Here is a 15,335-nt window from a genome sequence, read left to right on the forward strand (position 1 = left end):
CATCTTGCTACAGAACCCTCTTGTGTTTTAATTAGAGGAATACTAAGGCCGATGTTTCCCACCTATCCCCGCTCTTGAGGGGCTAGCTTAGGAAAGAGGGGCTGACTGAGTAAATCTTCCAACTAGCTCAGCTGATGGAAGTAGTAGCTAACTTTCAGGAAGAGCATCTCAAGAGGACTGTGGGGATCCAGATGCCGCCCCGGGGGTGGGGAGGTGCAGGAGAGGACTGGTGTGCGCTCCTGGAGGGATGGAGGCATTATTTTTCTCCAGGGAAGATGGGAGGCTTAATTTTTCCTTCCAATGCTGTGAATTGCCCAGAGAGGCAAGTAGTTCTTCCCAACCTTTCTCATTTGAATACATGAAAATGTGAGTTGATCTTGGCAAGGTGACGCTCTCTCACGGCCAGACTGACGGTTTTGTCGCCCGCAGGGTGAGGCCAGGTGGGGAGCAGCTCCGGCTTAGACATCCGGCTGCGGACGAGCCTGGATCACGGCCTCCCGGGACTTTCTGAAACCTGGCGGCAACTCAAGGAACGAGAAAACGGCAAACTCAATGCCTGTTTTTGTTCGTTTTTAACCAAATAACCAAAAGCTCTGAATGTGCATATGTGTGGCGCAAAGGCACACCTGAACAGGTGTGCGGGCCCAGAATAGTAGATGATTTGGCCTATCGGGTGGCTCCAGGGCTCTCACCTACTGGAGACTGAACTTCTTGCAGGCGGTGAACCGATTTCTTAATGAAGATTTAATAGCAGAAGAAAGAGTAAAAGAATCGTGTGAGAACAGAAAGGAAAAAGAGGAGCAGCGTAAGAGCAGGAACCCGAACGCTTGCCCTGAGTTGGTATCAGGCTGGTTTGGGTAGTAGTGGCGCCTGCTGGTTAGGGCCGCTGGGACACGGGTGACCAGAGCGCTGGCTGCACCCTGGGCAGACACCCGAGCTACCTCCCCAGACTTGCGCACCTCGAACCCTCAGGGCGCCGCACAGCAAGTGCAAGGGATGCTTCCAGCGCGGCCCTCTGGGTGCAGCCTTAAGCTGGTCTCAGTCTGAGCTGGCTTTGAACCCAGTTAAAGACCACAGGTCTTAGTTGAGTCTAATTCCCCCCTCAGGAGGAGGACTTAAGCTTCTTATCTGGTGAGGGGGTGGGGCCCCAGCAGAGGAACTCGGACCACCCGGAACCGAGCATGACTGGGGCTACAGCGGCCTTGACCTGGCCACAGCCCTGAGATGGGAGGTAGAGTCAGTGAGGAAAGGGGGCAGGCAAACTAGGGAGATCCAGGGAGGGAGCTCTCTAGAGACTCCAGCGGCCGCTACAGGGGCGGTCCAGGCTCGAAGTCCTACTCCCTGTCCGTGTCTCAGTTCAGCTACACAGCGAAGGTCACTAGCATCAGAAGAGGCACCAGCTGGTCTCAGGATCCTCTGGCCTTTTATCCCCCTTTCATGCCACGTCTTCCGTGTCCTTCTGTCCCGTGATTACCTGCGGGATTCCCAGGTCACTCTGGGAAGGGTAGGCTAAGGCAGACGAGTCAGACCGTCTACCGGTGGAGCATTGAGCTAATCCTAAGGCCATAGCTAGATCAGCTTCTGGGAATGACAGAGCCTCTTCCTCTGTTGAAACCGACTCGAATACCAGCGCAGCCCACTTTCCCGACTGCCCTGGCTTCCTCGACTTTAGGCTTTAGGCTACCTGAAGCGCCCTAGGCTGTGGCTGACTATCCTGACCCTGGCAAGTTCGGCCTGGGCATCGCAGAAGAGACCATGTGGCTCCCTTCTCTAGCGTTCTCTCAGTCCCCCCAGTGCCGCCCCCCCCCAACCCCTTTCCCCAGAGCTGAAGGCAGGTTTAATTGCCCTGTTTTACTCTGGGGCCTACTGGTGGAAAAATGCTAGACGCGTACCAGGTTTAGGATGCTTAAACTCCTTATCTGAGTACCAACTAGCCAGAAAGTGGAGGCAATAGCCCTTCGCTCACCCTCTACCCCCACCCCAACGTCACGGGAGGTGGGGAGGAGTGTCAAATCAAAGACTTAGAAGTGACCCCACTGTTTCACTTTTAAACCTGGGGGAAACTGGCCTCTTGGTACACTTAAACAACTTCACCAACTGAATTTGTTAGGTGTCCACAAAAGCCTTCACTAAATGCAGAGAAGTAACAGAAGTACTGCTTTTCCTTCTTCGTGGCTTCAGTCAACTCAGAATCAAATCCCCCAGCTGACTGCCTAGCGCCTTCCTTGGTTCAATCCAGTTTAGCCCGGCGGTGTTGCGGGAATGTACATACAGGAGGCGCTGTGTTGTTGGGCCGCAAACCCAAGAACACCGGGATCAAGGCTTTAAAGCGAGCAGAGCCCATTCTGTTCCACCACTCTCGGATTTGGGCGATGCTTTAGAGAAACTTCAATGTGGTCTCACGCTACAAATGGCCCCCTTCGCCTTTTAAGTAGATTTGAAAAGGGGGCAAAGTAGACTTGGAAAACGGGCAGAAAGGACATGTGATATTTTAATTAACTCCTTCCAGGTGACAGGGCCCCCCCAAAAGTCATCAACTTGTTATACACTATATATAGCCATTACTAAGTTGTTACTACCCACAGGAAACGTCCAAGTCCTGCTAGCTGCTGTAGAAAAGCCAAGAGGGCATCAGAGAAGCAGCCACGAATGAACAAGGAAGCTTCTTAGCCCTGGAAGTCCCCAGGGCCAGACTGAGGAAGCTAAGCATCCCTGTGCTTTACAAATGAAACGGAGATCCTGCTGTAGGTGGGAACTTTGCAAAAAAGAATTCATTTCTGACATATATCCACAGGTACATTTACACAGCCGATGGGAGTGACTTCTAGTCACAGGGGCAAATTGCAGTTGGGGAGGGCTGTCTGCTCTGTTGTGTTCCAGGAGGATTTAATTTCACTCTCATTCCTTTGCTTATAATGTGATGTACACACACACACACACGCACGCACACGCACACGCACACACACACTTTCTGTTCAAAAAGGAATTGTAATCCAATGCTTTTATCTTTTTTATTTCCTTAACTACACATCTTCACCTTCTCTGCTCTCCTGCTGATCTAAGAGATTTATTTGGTTCAAGGATTTAACCTGATTCTCTTGCCAGATTTCAAGGAAGAAAGATTTAAAAGAACAAAGCACGGGGTGGAGTGGGGGGTATCTATTTGGAAGACAAGTAAAAACACATTCCTTCAAATGAGATTAATTACCTTTTTTATAAAAAGCTTTGCAAAACAAGAATATTTTAGTCTCTTGGTGACTTTAACGTTTATTTTATTGCTTCTAAAGAAAATCTAGCACACCTACAGGCTGGAGCAGCACTCACAGGGAGGGCCACACAATCACATTTACTTCGAAACGCACAGGGTATTATACATGTTCACAAACACTAGTAGTCACTTGGAGGTAGGCACCTGCTCCAAACCTATCACAAACTGTAGCCTAATCTCTATGGTTAGTCTCTTTCCGCTGGATACGAGGGCGAGCCACTACCTGGGAAGAACTGGAAGGAAGCGAGAGACTTTGAGTGGAGGAGAATTTTCCACAGTCACTCAGAACCTTTTGATATACCCTAGCCGGCTTTTCCAGCTTAGAGACTACCAGGCACTACTATGGACTGAGTCTCGCTTCAGGCTGGCTCCTCGTTTAGGTTGGCAGATGCGTTCCAGCACCCAGGCCCATACACTCCCAGTTTATGCCGGCGTTTAGGGAGATGTCCCCTCCCCCTGACCTTTCTCTATCAGAAACCAGACGGTCGCCTCCAGCTCGGTCCCGGAGGCTGCCGAAGGGGGGGAGGAGGAGGAGCCCGGCAGAGAGAGGCAGGCTTGACTAGGATCCGCCTGCCTTATCACAGAAACATCTGCGCTCAGTTTCTTCCTCTTTCTGATCGCTGCAGATGACAAGGGGAGTGGAGTGGACTGAGGCGGAAAAAAAAAGTTATGTCATAAAAATATAAAACGGTGCCGTGACTCACCTGCTCTTAGCCGCAGGTACGAGTTTCGTGGCAGCGCCTCCGTTCTGCTAGCCAGGAGCCCAGGTCGGCCTAATGTCACTCTGCTCGGCTGACTCAGATGGCTGGGTTTCTAGTGACGAGGCAAAAGTGGGGCTTTTCCCCTTTCCAAGCCCGAAGCCCGGGAAGTGGGGATGGTCTCCCAGGGTTGAACTTTGGGTCAAGAATCGGGATGGGGGTAGCAGAGGAGCCGAGGGGACCAAGAGCCAAGTCGTAGTCAGATCCAGAGGGTGGTGAGCACCTCTAGGAGAGAACTCGGGGTCATTCAGGGAGCACGATCCTTGCGCCGGGGCTCTGACTCCACCACCCCGGTCCTTCTCCGGCTGCACAGCTCGGGTCTAGAGCCCTGGCCTGTTCTCCAGGCACCGCCTATTTTTCTTTTTCTTTTTTCGTTTTTTTTCTTTCTTTTTTTTTTCCTTTTCCAAAGGGGGGGTAACACACACACACACACACCCGCCCCATTTTCCTCTTTCCCTAGCCGCGAGGCTTAAACCAATTACACTGCTTTGTAAACAGAGTGAGGGCCAGGTTTGGGGGAGGGGGACGGCGGGAGGGGGGGGGGGGGCGCGCGGCGCTGGCGCGGCGGGGCGGGAGGCGCGGCGGCCGGACTGGCGGGCGGGCGGCCGCCTCACAGGTGCACCTCGGGCTTTGTAGGTGCGAGCGTCTTTGTGCGGCGGACAAATGGGGAGAGGACGAGGAGGTGGGCACTCCGGCGACGTAAGCTCCACATCAGCTCAACTGCACTCGCTTCGCACAGGCCGCCCGCTCACTTCCCGCGGAGGCGCTGCCCGGCGCCGCGCTCCGCGGCCGCCTCCTGTCCCCGGCGCTGTCCCCTCCCGCCGCGCCGCCGCCACCGCCGCCGCGCACGCCGCGCCCCGCAGCACCCGGCTTCCTCCTCGCCCGGGTGGCGCTGGGCCCTCGAGCGCTCCGGTGACTGCGGCGGCTCCGCGCCCCTCCCCCGCCCCGAGCAGCGCACCCGCCCGTCGCTCCGCACGGGGTTGGATGGTTGTGTCGGCCCGGGTGGCTCCAGGATGTTAGGGACTGTGAAGATGGAAGGGCATGAGAGCAACGACTGGAACAGCTACTACGCGGACACGCAGGAGGTGAGAGGCGGGGAGGCGGCGGGGCGTCCCCAGAGTCGGTGTCCGCGGAGACCCGGGCGAGGTGGGCTCCTGCCGGGACTGGGGCGGGCGGGGTGGGGGCGGCTCGCCCGAGGCGCGGCTCCCAGTGTGGCCCCCACCCGGCCTCTCTGCCAGCCCGCTGCCCGCTGGGTCGTGGCGCTTGCAACGGGCGGAGAGTTTTAGGAAACTCTGGGCTTTGAAAACCCGGGCTCCGGGAAGCACTTGTCTTTGGCCCGGTAGAGAGCGGGAGCCGGAGCCCGGCCCCGGGAGCCACGGGTTGGCCGGCGGGCTCTGGTTTGAGTTAGAAGCAACTAAGAGAGTTGGTGCCTGCTTACGGGGCGACCTCTCGGTCACGCCACTTAATTAGCTGACATCTTTGGATAAAAATGATCTGCCGCAGAAGTTGGAGTTTTTCCGGAATGAGTTGATTTCTAAATTTTATAAAACTTATTCTTCAAAAGCCGTTTGTAGAGAAGTGTATAGTCGTTCGTCTCTAGGACCGCGGGGTGGCGCTAGTGCGAACAGAATGTTTTTCCAGAACTCGGGGCCAAGAACCTGTTTCTCTTCATTGTCCCCTTGGTGGCATGTTCACTGGGTTTATTTTACATTGTGCACAAAAGCATTGCGAGGAAACTCAGGTACAGGCAGGGCCACTACCTATTAAAAGTACTTTTCTAGAAACAGCTGCCGATTACCTTCAAAAGTGTAATTACCGTTATCGAAAGCGCTGAGAAAGCCTCGTGCGATCTTGGAGAGAGGGATAGAAATAAATCCCGAAGTACTTTAAGATCTATACAGAAAAGTACAGAATCCGAAAAGACCTTCATGGCGATTTATTTATTCGTTTCTGTGTTTCTTTGGGAACCATACCTTTCTGAGTCTTCTTTTTGAAATCTATCCATCTCTTATGTTTTCAAACGGAGTTACATTTGCTGATGACCAAAATTTAAGGACCTCAATATTGTCTGTTAGATGACCGGATAAGCAGTTATATGTCAGGACTCTGTATTTTTTAACCACCTAGTTGTTTTCTCGATTACAATTGATGGAGATTCCGCTTGCTGGTGATTTTTGGTAGGAGCTCAGACCACTTTCCGGGGGTTTAATTTTGATGCAGTCACCTCGGGCCACCAGAGAAGACCCCTATGGAAAGAGCTTTCTTACATCTCAAAGCTGAGAATTAGAAAGCAGAATAGCATTAAGAGAAAGTAAGTGGAGTTTCGCTTGGGAATTTTAAATTGTTCTGAACAACTCATGTAGCTTCAAAGCACAGGCTTTGATGTGAGCATCAGCAACTATCAGTTACAGGGTGTGTGTGTGTGTGTGTGTGTGTGTGTGTGTGTGTGTGTGTGTGTGTGTGTAAATTGTGTTACCAAAGTTTTCAGTTGCCAGAGGGCTACAGACAGGTAACAGAATTAATGCAAGGTTTTGTATAGCGTGAAGAGCGGTACATGTAAAGTCACGCTAAAGTTAATTATATACGCCGAGCTGTTCTGGTGTGCATCTCACTTTTTCATTTTATTTTTTCTAGAACTTTATTTAACTGATAAGTTTGCTTCTTTTAAAATACTATCCTTGTTACAAGTAGATGGAAAGCATTACTTCTAAATATAATAACAGAAAGTCATCTTTTGGCATCAACTCTTAAGACAAAGCCAGTTACTGGGAGATGAGTAATTGGGAGGGGGGGGATCATATTGGCAAATAGGCCAATATGGGTAGGAGTTTAACAGCTGCCAGCACGGTGCATCCCGCTGTTCGATCAGCAGTGCCGCCAGCCCTCCGCAGGATGGGCGCCTAGCTGGTGCCTCGTTGATCACCCAAGCAGGCCTGTGTGGAACCTACATCCCCGCTGGGGTGAAGTGAAGAAATAGGTGCTCAGACATAAATTCTATTTCCGGAATTTCAAAATTGCCCTGGCCAAAAGGCAAATTATCTAGGCTGGTCTGGTGTGGATACTTGGATATCGTCTGTCGTGGATGAAATGAAGGGACTTGCTTAGAAGCCAGCCCCTGATCCAGGCTTGTAAGGCGATTATGCATCTTCCCGGGGACATATTTTCTGTGAGCATTAATCTTTCCTGCTTGCAGCGCTAGGATTTGCCCCCCTGCAGTGTAAGCCATCTTTGCGTGGTCAGGGAAGGGCACCTAACACTTTGTCCTGGCTGGGGAGTTCCGGAGTTTTGCAGAAACGCTGTTAGCTTGCCCCGGGCTCACCCTTGGCCAGCCAAACTCTGGAGCACACTACTAACCCCGCCCTTCGGGGCCTCTTCCCTCGCTGTCTCCGCTCCAGGCCTACTCCTCTGTCCCGGTCAGCAACATGAACTCCGGCCTGGGCTCCATGAACTCCATGAACACCTACATGACCATGAATACCATGACCACGAGCGGCAACATGACCCCGGCTTCCTTCAACATGTCCTACGCCAACCCGGGCTTAGGGGCCGGCCTAAGTCCCGGTGCTGTGGCCGGCATGCCCGGAGGCTCTGCAGGAGCTATGAACAGCATGACTGCGGCGGGCGTCACTGCCATGGGTGCGGCGCTGAGCCCGGGAGGCATGGGCTCCATGGGAGCGCAGCCCGCGGCCTCCATGAACGGCCTGGGTCCCTACGCTGCCGCCATGAACCCGTGCATGAGCCCCATGGCGTACGCGCCGTCCAACCTGGGCCGCAGTCGTGCGGGGGGCGGCGGCGACGCCAAGACTTTCAAGCGCAGCTACCCTCACGCCAAGCCTCCCTACTCCTACATCTCGCTCATCACCATGGCCATCCAGCAGGCGCCCAGCAAGATGCTCACACTGAGCGAGATCTACCAGTGGATCATGGACCTCTTCCCCTATTACCGCCAGAACCAGCAGCGCTGGCAGAACTCCATTCGCCACTCGCTGTCTTTCAACGATTGTTTCGTCAAGGTGGCGCGATCCCCGGACAAGCCGGGCAAGGGCTCCTACTGGACGCTGCACCCGGACTCCGGCAACATGTTCGAGAACGGCTGCTACTTGCGCCGTCAAAAGCGCTTCAAGTGTGAGAAGCAGCCGGGGGCCGGAGGTGGGAGCGGGGGCGGCGGCTCCAAGGGGGTCCCAGAAAGCCGCAAGGACCCCTCAGGTCCGGGTAACCCCAGCACCGAGTCACCCCTTCACCGGGGTGTGCACGGAAAGGCTAGCCAGCTAGAGGGCGCGCCGGCCCCCGGGCCCGCCGCCAGCCCCCAGACTCTGGACCACAGTGGGGCCACGGCGACAGGGGGCGCTTCGGAGTTGAAGTCCCCAGCGTCTTCATCTGCGCCCCCCATAAGCTCTGGGCCAGGGGCGCTGGCATCTGTACCCCCCTCTCACCCTGCGCACGGCCTGGCACCCCACGAATCTCAGCTGCACCTGAAAGGGGACCCCCACTACTCCTTTAACCACCCCTTCTCCATCAACAACCTCATGTCCTCCTCTGAGCAGCAGCACAAGCTGGACTTCAAGGCATATGAGCAGGCACTGCAGTACTCTCCTTATGGCGCTACCTTGCCCGCCAGTCTGCCCCTCGGCACCGCCTCAGTGGCCACGAGGAGCCCCATCGAGCCCTCAGCCCTGGAGCCGGCCTACTACCAAGGTGTGTATTCCAGACCTGTGCTAAATACTTCCTAGCTCCCAGAACTGAGAGTTTGTCTACATATGGCCAACCTGGTAGCGGGAGAGAAAAAACCAACAGCAAACAAACAAAACCACACACAGACACACACACACACAGAGATACACACACCCCGAACCAACCACATAATAAAATTTCAAATAGTTTTATTTTTCATGCACAATTTTCCCCAGTTCAAAGGACTGTTACTTTATTATTGTATTCAACACTCATTGTGTGTATTACTACAAATACTACCGACTCCATACCAACAATTTTTTCCGGCAACGTTTAACGATCCAGAAATGTATATATAGAAAATCGTCCTCCCCTTCCCTTCACTCCTTCCCCTGTGGACACATTCTAGTCTGTGCAGGGCTTATTTAAAAAGAAGTTGGTCAAGTTTGTAAAATATTTGTTCGTGCTTTTTTTGTTGTTGTTGCTCCTCCTTACTTAGGCCCACCACGCGAGTTTACAGGTCTGTGGCAATACTCTTAACTCAGTAAAGATGGAAATGGTAACGAAAACAAGTGGACAGTAGAGGCTCTTGAGAGTATTGAAAGGTCGTGCTGCCATTACGCAGGAAGGGTATAAACCGGTTAGTACATCAGAGCCATTTGTTTTCAGTTTACATTTTGGATGCATTTACATAGCGGACGTCTTTAAACGAAATGCATATATATGTCTATGGACTTAATATCGCGCCCAGATATGAAGACCTTGTTCACTTTTGCATAACACGTAGAGGTATTGCTAGGTGATAGACGTGCTACATTTTCAAAAATTGCCTGACCGAGTTACAAGGATGCCTCTCCACACTTGTCCTCTCTTCCCACCTACCCTGGAAATCCAGTTCTTCAGGAACTGCCTTCCTCCCTAATTCTGCTCCTTGCTTTGCTGAGAGCCATCATGGTCATGTCATTCTGAGGTCACATGTATAAAATTAGTTTTTGTGTATGTATAACGTTTAAAGCCCCCACGCCCCCACCCCGGGGGGAAATGGAAGTATCTTACATTTGAGGAGAGAGAAGTTGTAAGAAATGCATTTCAAAATTTGGTCCAGAGTTCCAAAATCCCAATTGTGGCCGTTTTAGTTATTGCCATCCTATTCTTGGTTCATCCAGTGTTAATGCACTTTCCACAGTTGGACGTGGTGTTAGTTTTAGACAAACGGGTTTCATTATTATTCCTCTTTGCCTTCTCAATGTTAATTTATTGCATGGTCTATTCCTTTTCTTTACAGCCGAAATTGCTTTAAGTGATGGTTAAAAATGACAAATTAAAATGTTAATTTTTATCGATGTGATTTGTAATTAAGATATTTTGATTTCAATAACAAAAATAATACAAGATTTTAATCTGTGGAATATGTTCCTGATCATTTGCAGTTAAGGAATTTAAATAAATCACATGTTAACGACAAAGAATTTCTGGTTTTCTCTTTCACTTGAAATCCAAAATAGATCTTTAATTAGAATACAAAATAGGTCTTCTGAATGGGATAATTTTTGAATTCTGAAATTTAATATCAAAGAAAAACGGGTATAATTAAAATAAAATGATTTCAGTTACAACTTAAATCAATGTGTAACTAGAAAAATGTGGCAAAAGAAATTCAATTAAAGCAGGTAGGTAACCTGACACTATTCCAAGAACTGAGAATTAAAAAAAAAATATTACCGGTAATATTTACTTGAGGGTTTTTTTTTGGTGGGGGAGGGGTGTGTGTAAGCCTTCTGTGTCTCTTTTTAGTCTTTTTTTTTCCTGATTTGAAATTAAATGATCATTTCCCTATTTTTTCTAATCCAAGAAGTATTTGAATAAGAATAAAATAGCAACTATGGCTGCTAAAATTGAGTTATCTACCACAGACCTTAACAGAGAAACAAAACTCAGCTATCATAGTCGGTTTGGAGAGTGGGGAGGAGGGCAGTTAATTCATTCATTCCTGCCGGGGAAGCTTTGTGAGTATTTCAGGGTAGCTGCTGTTTTGTGTTTTGTGAAGATATTTTTAAAATATTGTTTCTAAGAACATAAAGCTGATGGCTTGTTTGCCTTGTAAGAAGCTTTGAAATGCAACTTCACACCCCATAGTTGCTTGAGATCACAAAATCATTAATCTCCTTTGATAGTAGGCTCACTTTCCAGTCCACCTATTTCTTTGTAAGGCTTGTTCGGATTGACACCAACAATAACAGCACAAGCCGAAGCAGGGGCTGGCCTGCCTGAGCCCTCGTGTGTGAACTCCATCTTCACCAGGGCTTGAACTTGGGCTGCCTGTACTGTGATCACAGCACTCCACACTACAGACAAGATAAAAAGAGCCGTGCCAGTCGCTTAATTATCGCGTAATTACCTCCCCAGATGAGAGAAGGGGTGCCACGTAGCCACTTGAGAACAATCCAGAAATCCCTGCTTTGCTCTCTGCGACTAATGAAAGGAGGGAAGAGAAATTGCTGGCGTGAGTAATTTCAAAACTTAATTCCAAATCCTCTAAAGGACATCAAGCATCCCAAAGACGAAAAAGCTTTCGATCTCAACAGCTACACATACAACGGATAAATAAATGCCAGCAAATTCAAACTCTTATGTAATACAAAAGCGTGATCTTCGGCCTTTGCTTTGCTCATGTCGCTCTGAAACGAAAGTCTAACTTCGGGTTCAGTCCCTTTCTTCTCCAGGTTTGTGTAGGTCTTAGTTCTTGCTCCTTGACTCTTGGTGAAGTTTCCTGGGTTTGCAGAGGAGAGGTGCCTGTGGTCCAGGCCGCCCTAAGGACGGGGGATGAGGGATGCTGGAAGCCAGAGCGGGAGTCCGGCTTGACTCCCGGGCGCCTGCGGGCTGTGCTCCCGCCCCGTGGGCTTCGCACCGGGTTCTGCGTCTCTGCTCTCTGCCACCTCGGGACTCTAGACGCACGCAGGCTGGGGGCCCGGGACAGATGGTTGCTGGGGAAGAGGGGGCAGAGCGGACCGCGCAAGCATCCCGAGGTGACAAATGCAGTTAGTTCTTCATTGTTTGGGCATTTTCCCCTCCTAGCGAATAAATCTTCTGTTGAGCCACAGACCTAAAAGTCAACAAAGGAGGCCGGGCGCCGGGTCTCGAGCCCACCCCGCGGCCTGCCTGGCCGAGTCGCTCCCGCTGCGTAATCCCTTCCTCGGAAACCCCGACACACAAACGCCGGATCGCCCGACCAGGGCGCCGCGTCGGGGCCAGGAAGAAAACATCTGTGCTTCCAGTGGCGCGCAGGGACCCTCCCGAGAGCGCCGCCTGCGAGTGACCCCCAGCATCCTCCGCCCCCACCCCGTTTTAGTCCCCGGGCCCCTGATTTCTTCACCGATGCTTCATCCTCCAGAAAGTGGACGCACAGGGCTCAGTAAACGCCCAGAGCTGAGAGGTGTCTTTTTTTTTTTTTTTTAGGAATTTTGCTCAGGATGGGGGAGGGGCCGGAAGCGGGGGCAGCGAGGAGGGAAAAAGCTTCCAACTGACCCAAGTGGAAAGCTCCAGGGGCCGTGGGATCCAGCAGGCCGCGGAGTAAACAGTAACACAGAAAAGCCTTTGGGCAGTGAGTGCAGTGCGTGCCTGGGAGCGGAGTCTCAATAATTACTTTCACCTTGTGTTTGGAAGCTCGGCTCTGAAACCTTTTAAAACAGTGATTGGAAAAAATAAAACAAAAAAGAGCCCAAGCTAGATAAGGAAGTTCTATTCACAGCATAGAACGCCACACAACTCCGTAGCGTTCCCAAGCAGAAGGCAGCTCAACCCCGATTTCTGTGAGATCGGCGGAGATCACCTTCAAATCTGAAAGATAAAATTCAATTCCCGTTGTCCCTTCCAGGCCTCCCGCACTGCAGAAAGACGCATGGGAAATAAAAAGCGATGAAAATAGCATATGCTAGTGACGTTCTTAACTTCTGTTTTCTTTTTTCAGAAGGTGGATTTCACTGAAAATGTTAAACTTTTTTTTCTCGAGTTTAACCTTTTTGAATGGGCCACAACAGGAGAGAATTCCAAGAATGATAAAATTATAAAATTCTGTTGTTTTGGCATTTAAAATATTGATCTCAGTTCCAGGAAAATGCTTATTAAGTTTCTTCACACACACACACACAAAATCCTGCCGTGATCAATAGAAATTCTTTTCATCGCTGACGAAAGGAGGAGACCTGTAGCCCAAATTAATTAACCTTTCCCCAAGATCAATTGGTTTTCTGTTGATTTAGCAGTAATATCATAGAACATTTAGCTATAATGTATTTTAATGCGACACTTCAATATGTCAAGAGAAGAAAACCTCATTGAAAATAAAATTGCTTAAATTATGTAGTATGTATTTAATAAAGTTTTTAAAAATTGTCTTGAAAATTAACTATTTGCTTGAATTGTGGATGTATTTTGCAACCTAATGCAGTTGGAGAATGCCCCCCTGATTGGAGATAATTGAGTGCAAGGAGACATTATTACAAGCCAACCTGACCTAAATAGGTGATCAAATTATGTTGAAATTTAGGTATAAAATTTACCCAAATTGAAAGTGTAATTACACCTCAAAAGAGTCTCAGGAGACTAAGAATGTAAGGGTAAAATAGCAGAGCTCAGCTCATGACGTCCTTAGAATCAATCCACGGCAGAGAGAGAGGACATTTTAAAACGTAGCCACAGGAGCAAGCTTTACTTCTACCTAAGGTTAGTGTTTAGTGTGTCCAAATCCATTTCACAACAGACTTCTTTAAGTCTCCTGTCCCTTCCAAATAGTTAACTTTGGGACATAATGATTCCGTTGGTATTTCTCTTCTTCCCTCCCAAGCCAGCTCCATTCATTGAACTTTGCACAGCTGGGTTTGCAACCCTCGCCCCCGCCCCCTTTCCGCCAGCCCTTTTAGGAAGCATTGTGGGACTGGAGAATACCTAAGAAGTTCAGTTGTCACCTGTAAAACATTTTTATCCCAAACAATTTAAAACCTAACCAAAAGGGAATTCACTCCTACTGACTTTCTTGCCCCAACTTCTCCCTAACCTCCCCAATCACTATCTAAGACACACCGACAGAGTAATGTCCACTTTCCCTCTGCAGCCCTGGGAGCGGAGGCTTAGAAATGCCACCTCAGGATACTTGGGAGTGCGCTAAAACTGCAGTCGACTTGGAATCTCGAGGCAGGGTATCAGCCTTTAAAATCTGGGAAGGAAGGGGCTGTGTTTCGGACTTTAGAATCCAGGTGAGAATGCTAGTCTGTTGAAATTCGACTCGGAACCTGACCAGAGACACCCAGGGAAACAAGATTCAAAGTTCTACTCCTGGGGTCGCCTTCTACTTTCCCACACTCCTTTTAAGAATTGATTACACATTGGGAGCGGGGGTGGGGTGGGGTGCGGGGAGTGCAGAAGCCCCTGAACCTAAGAGAAACCACCTGGAAATTCTCCCCTCCACTCCAGAGCATTGACTGGAAATAGGGAACCATCAAAGAAACTGAAAGGCTGGGCTTATTTCCCGGCTCCTCTGAAGTTTGTTAGCCTATTGCTTGTCTAATCACGTCCTCGGCTGAGATCCTCTTTTTCTTCTTTCTTTCCCTTTCTCTGACATTGAGGAGTTATTTTTAAAACGTCAATTGAATGAGAAAACTGTAAGGATCTCTGTGGAGGTTTGTTTCGTTTAGAGATGTAATTTTAAGAGTCCTTTACGCAGGAGGGAGGAAATAAATGTCTTGTGTCTTCCGTGCTCCCTAACACTGATTTTCTCTGCACTAACTAGGTGTCTGGAACGTTTTTGGGGAACATTTGTCTAGCTTGGGGTTCCACCTTGGAGCTTTGAGCCTCCCGCCTCCAAGCCCATAGAGGCTGGGATGAACTATGAGCTCTCGCTCCCGCCATGTCCTCCTTGGCTTTTTCCAGGTAGAGGCAGATACACTGGCCGGGTCTGCAGCGAGCAGTGAAGTGGGCAGGGCATTGTCCAGGTTTCCTGGCCTCTCCCTGGAATCACAAGGCCTTCTGCCGACACGCGCTTCCTTTGTGTTATGCCTGGCTAATATATTAATGGGGCGGATAACCCGGATCCTTGGGCAGAGGGAGGAGGTCGGTGATGGGGAGAGTCCTGAAAGGAGCAGTCGGGTTTCTGTGGCCAACCCTGGGACCAAAGAGTTCAGAAGAGGGGGTGAGGGGTTGAAAGAATGAGAGAATGGATCCAGGTGGGATAAGTTCGCGTTGGGGCAATGAAAATAAATGCCTTCAACAAGTTTTTTAGAAAAGATGACCCAGTGCCCTCCTGGCTGTGTGAGAAAATTGCACGCTCCCGGGGTCGAGTGTCCGTCACTCCCCGTGGAAAACCTTCAGCGGTCCCTTTTTGAGGTATACACTTTTGCAGTCAGACTCAACCAACAATGCTGGGTCCAGGGTGCGGAAAGAATGACTCCAATCAGCTGGATCTGTGGCCCTCACCAAGACCTCTACTTTCCCAAAGGAAGGGCTGTTCTGGTTCCTAAAGGATACCCTAAGGGGCCCCCTGCACCACTCTACCAAATCCGTGGGATGCATCAAATTGGATCTCAGCCCTGGGCAGGCTCCAGGGTCCTCGCCTCTGGATGCTGGCCTTAGGTCCAGTCCCAACT

General features: G+C 50.1%; 1 protein-coding gene across 1 annotated transcript; it reads left to right on the forward strand.

Moving 5' to 3' along the window:
- The first annotated feature begins 4,668 nt into the window (after window positions 1-4,668).
- On the forward strand, window positions 4,669-10,425 carry Foxa1 (forkhead box A1). The gene is made up of 2 exons (XM_028782129.1): window positions 4,669-5,111; window positions 7,422-10,425. The coding sequence occupies exons 1-2, from the start codon at window positions 5,040-5,042 to the stop codon at window positions 8,754-8,756; spliced, it is 1,407 nt and encodes a 468-aa protein (XP_028637962.1). The 5' UTR covers window positions 4,669-5,039; the 3' UTR covers window positions 8,757-10,425.
- Window positions 10,426-15,335: the final 4,910 nt, after the last annotated feature.

The sequence above is a fragment of the Grammomys surdaster genome, unplaced genomic scaffold (assembly GCF_004785775.1).
Source record: "Grammomys surdaster isolate TR1022 unplaced genomic scaffold, NIH_TR_1.0 98, whole genome shotgun sequence".
Taxonomy (NCBI): Eukaryota; Metazoa; Chordata; class Mammalia; order Rodentia; family Muridae; genus Grammomys; species Grammomys surdaster.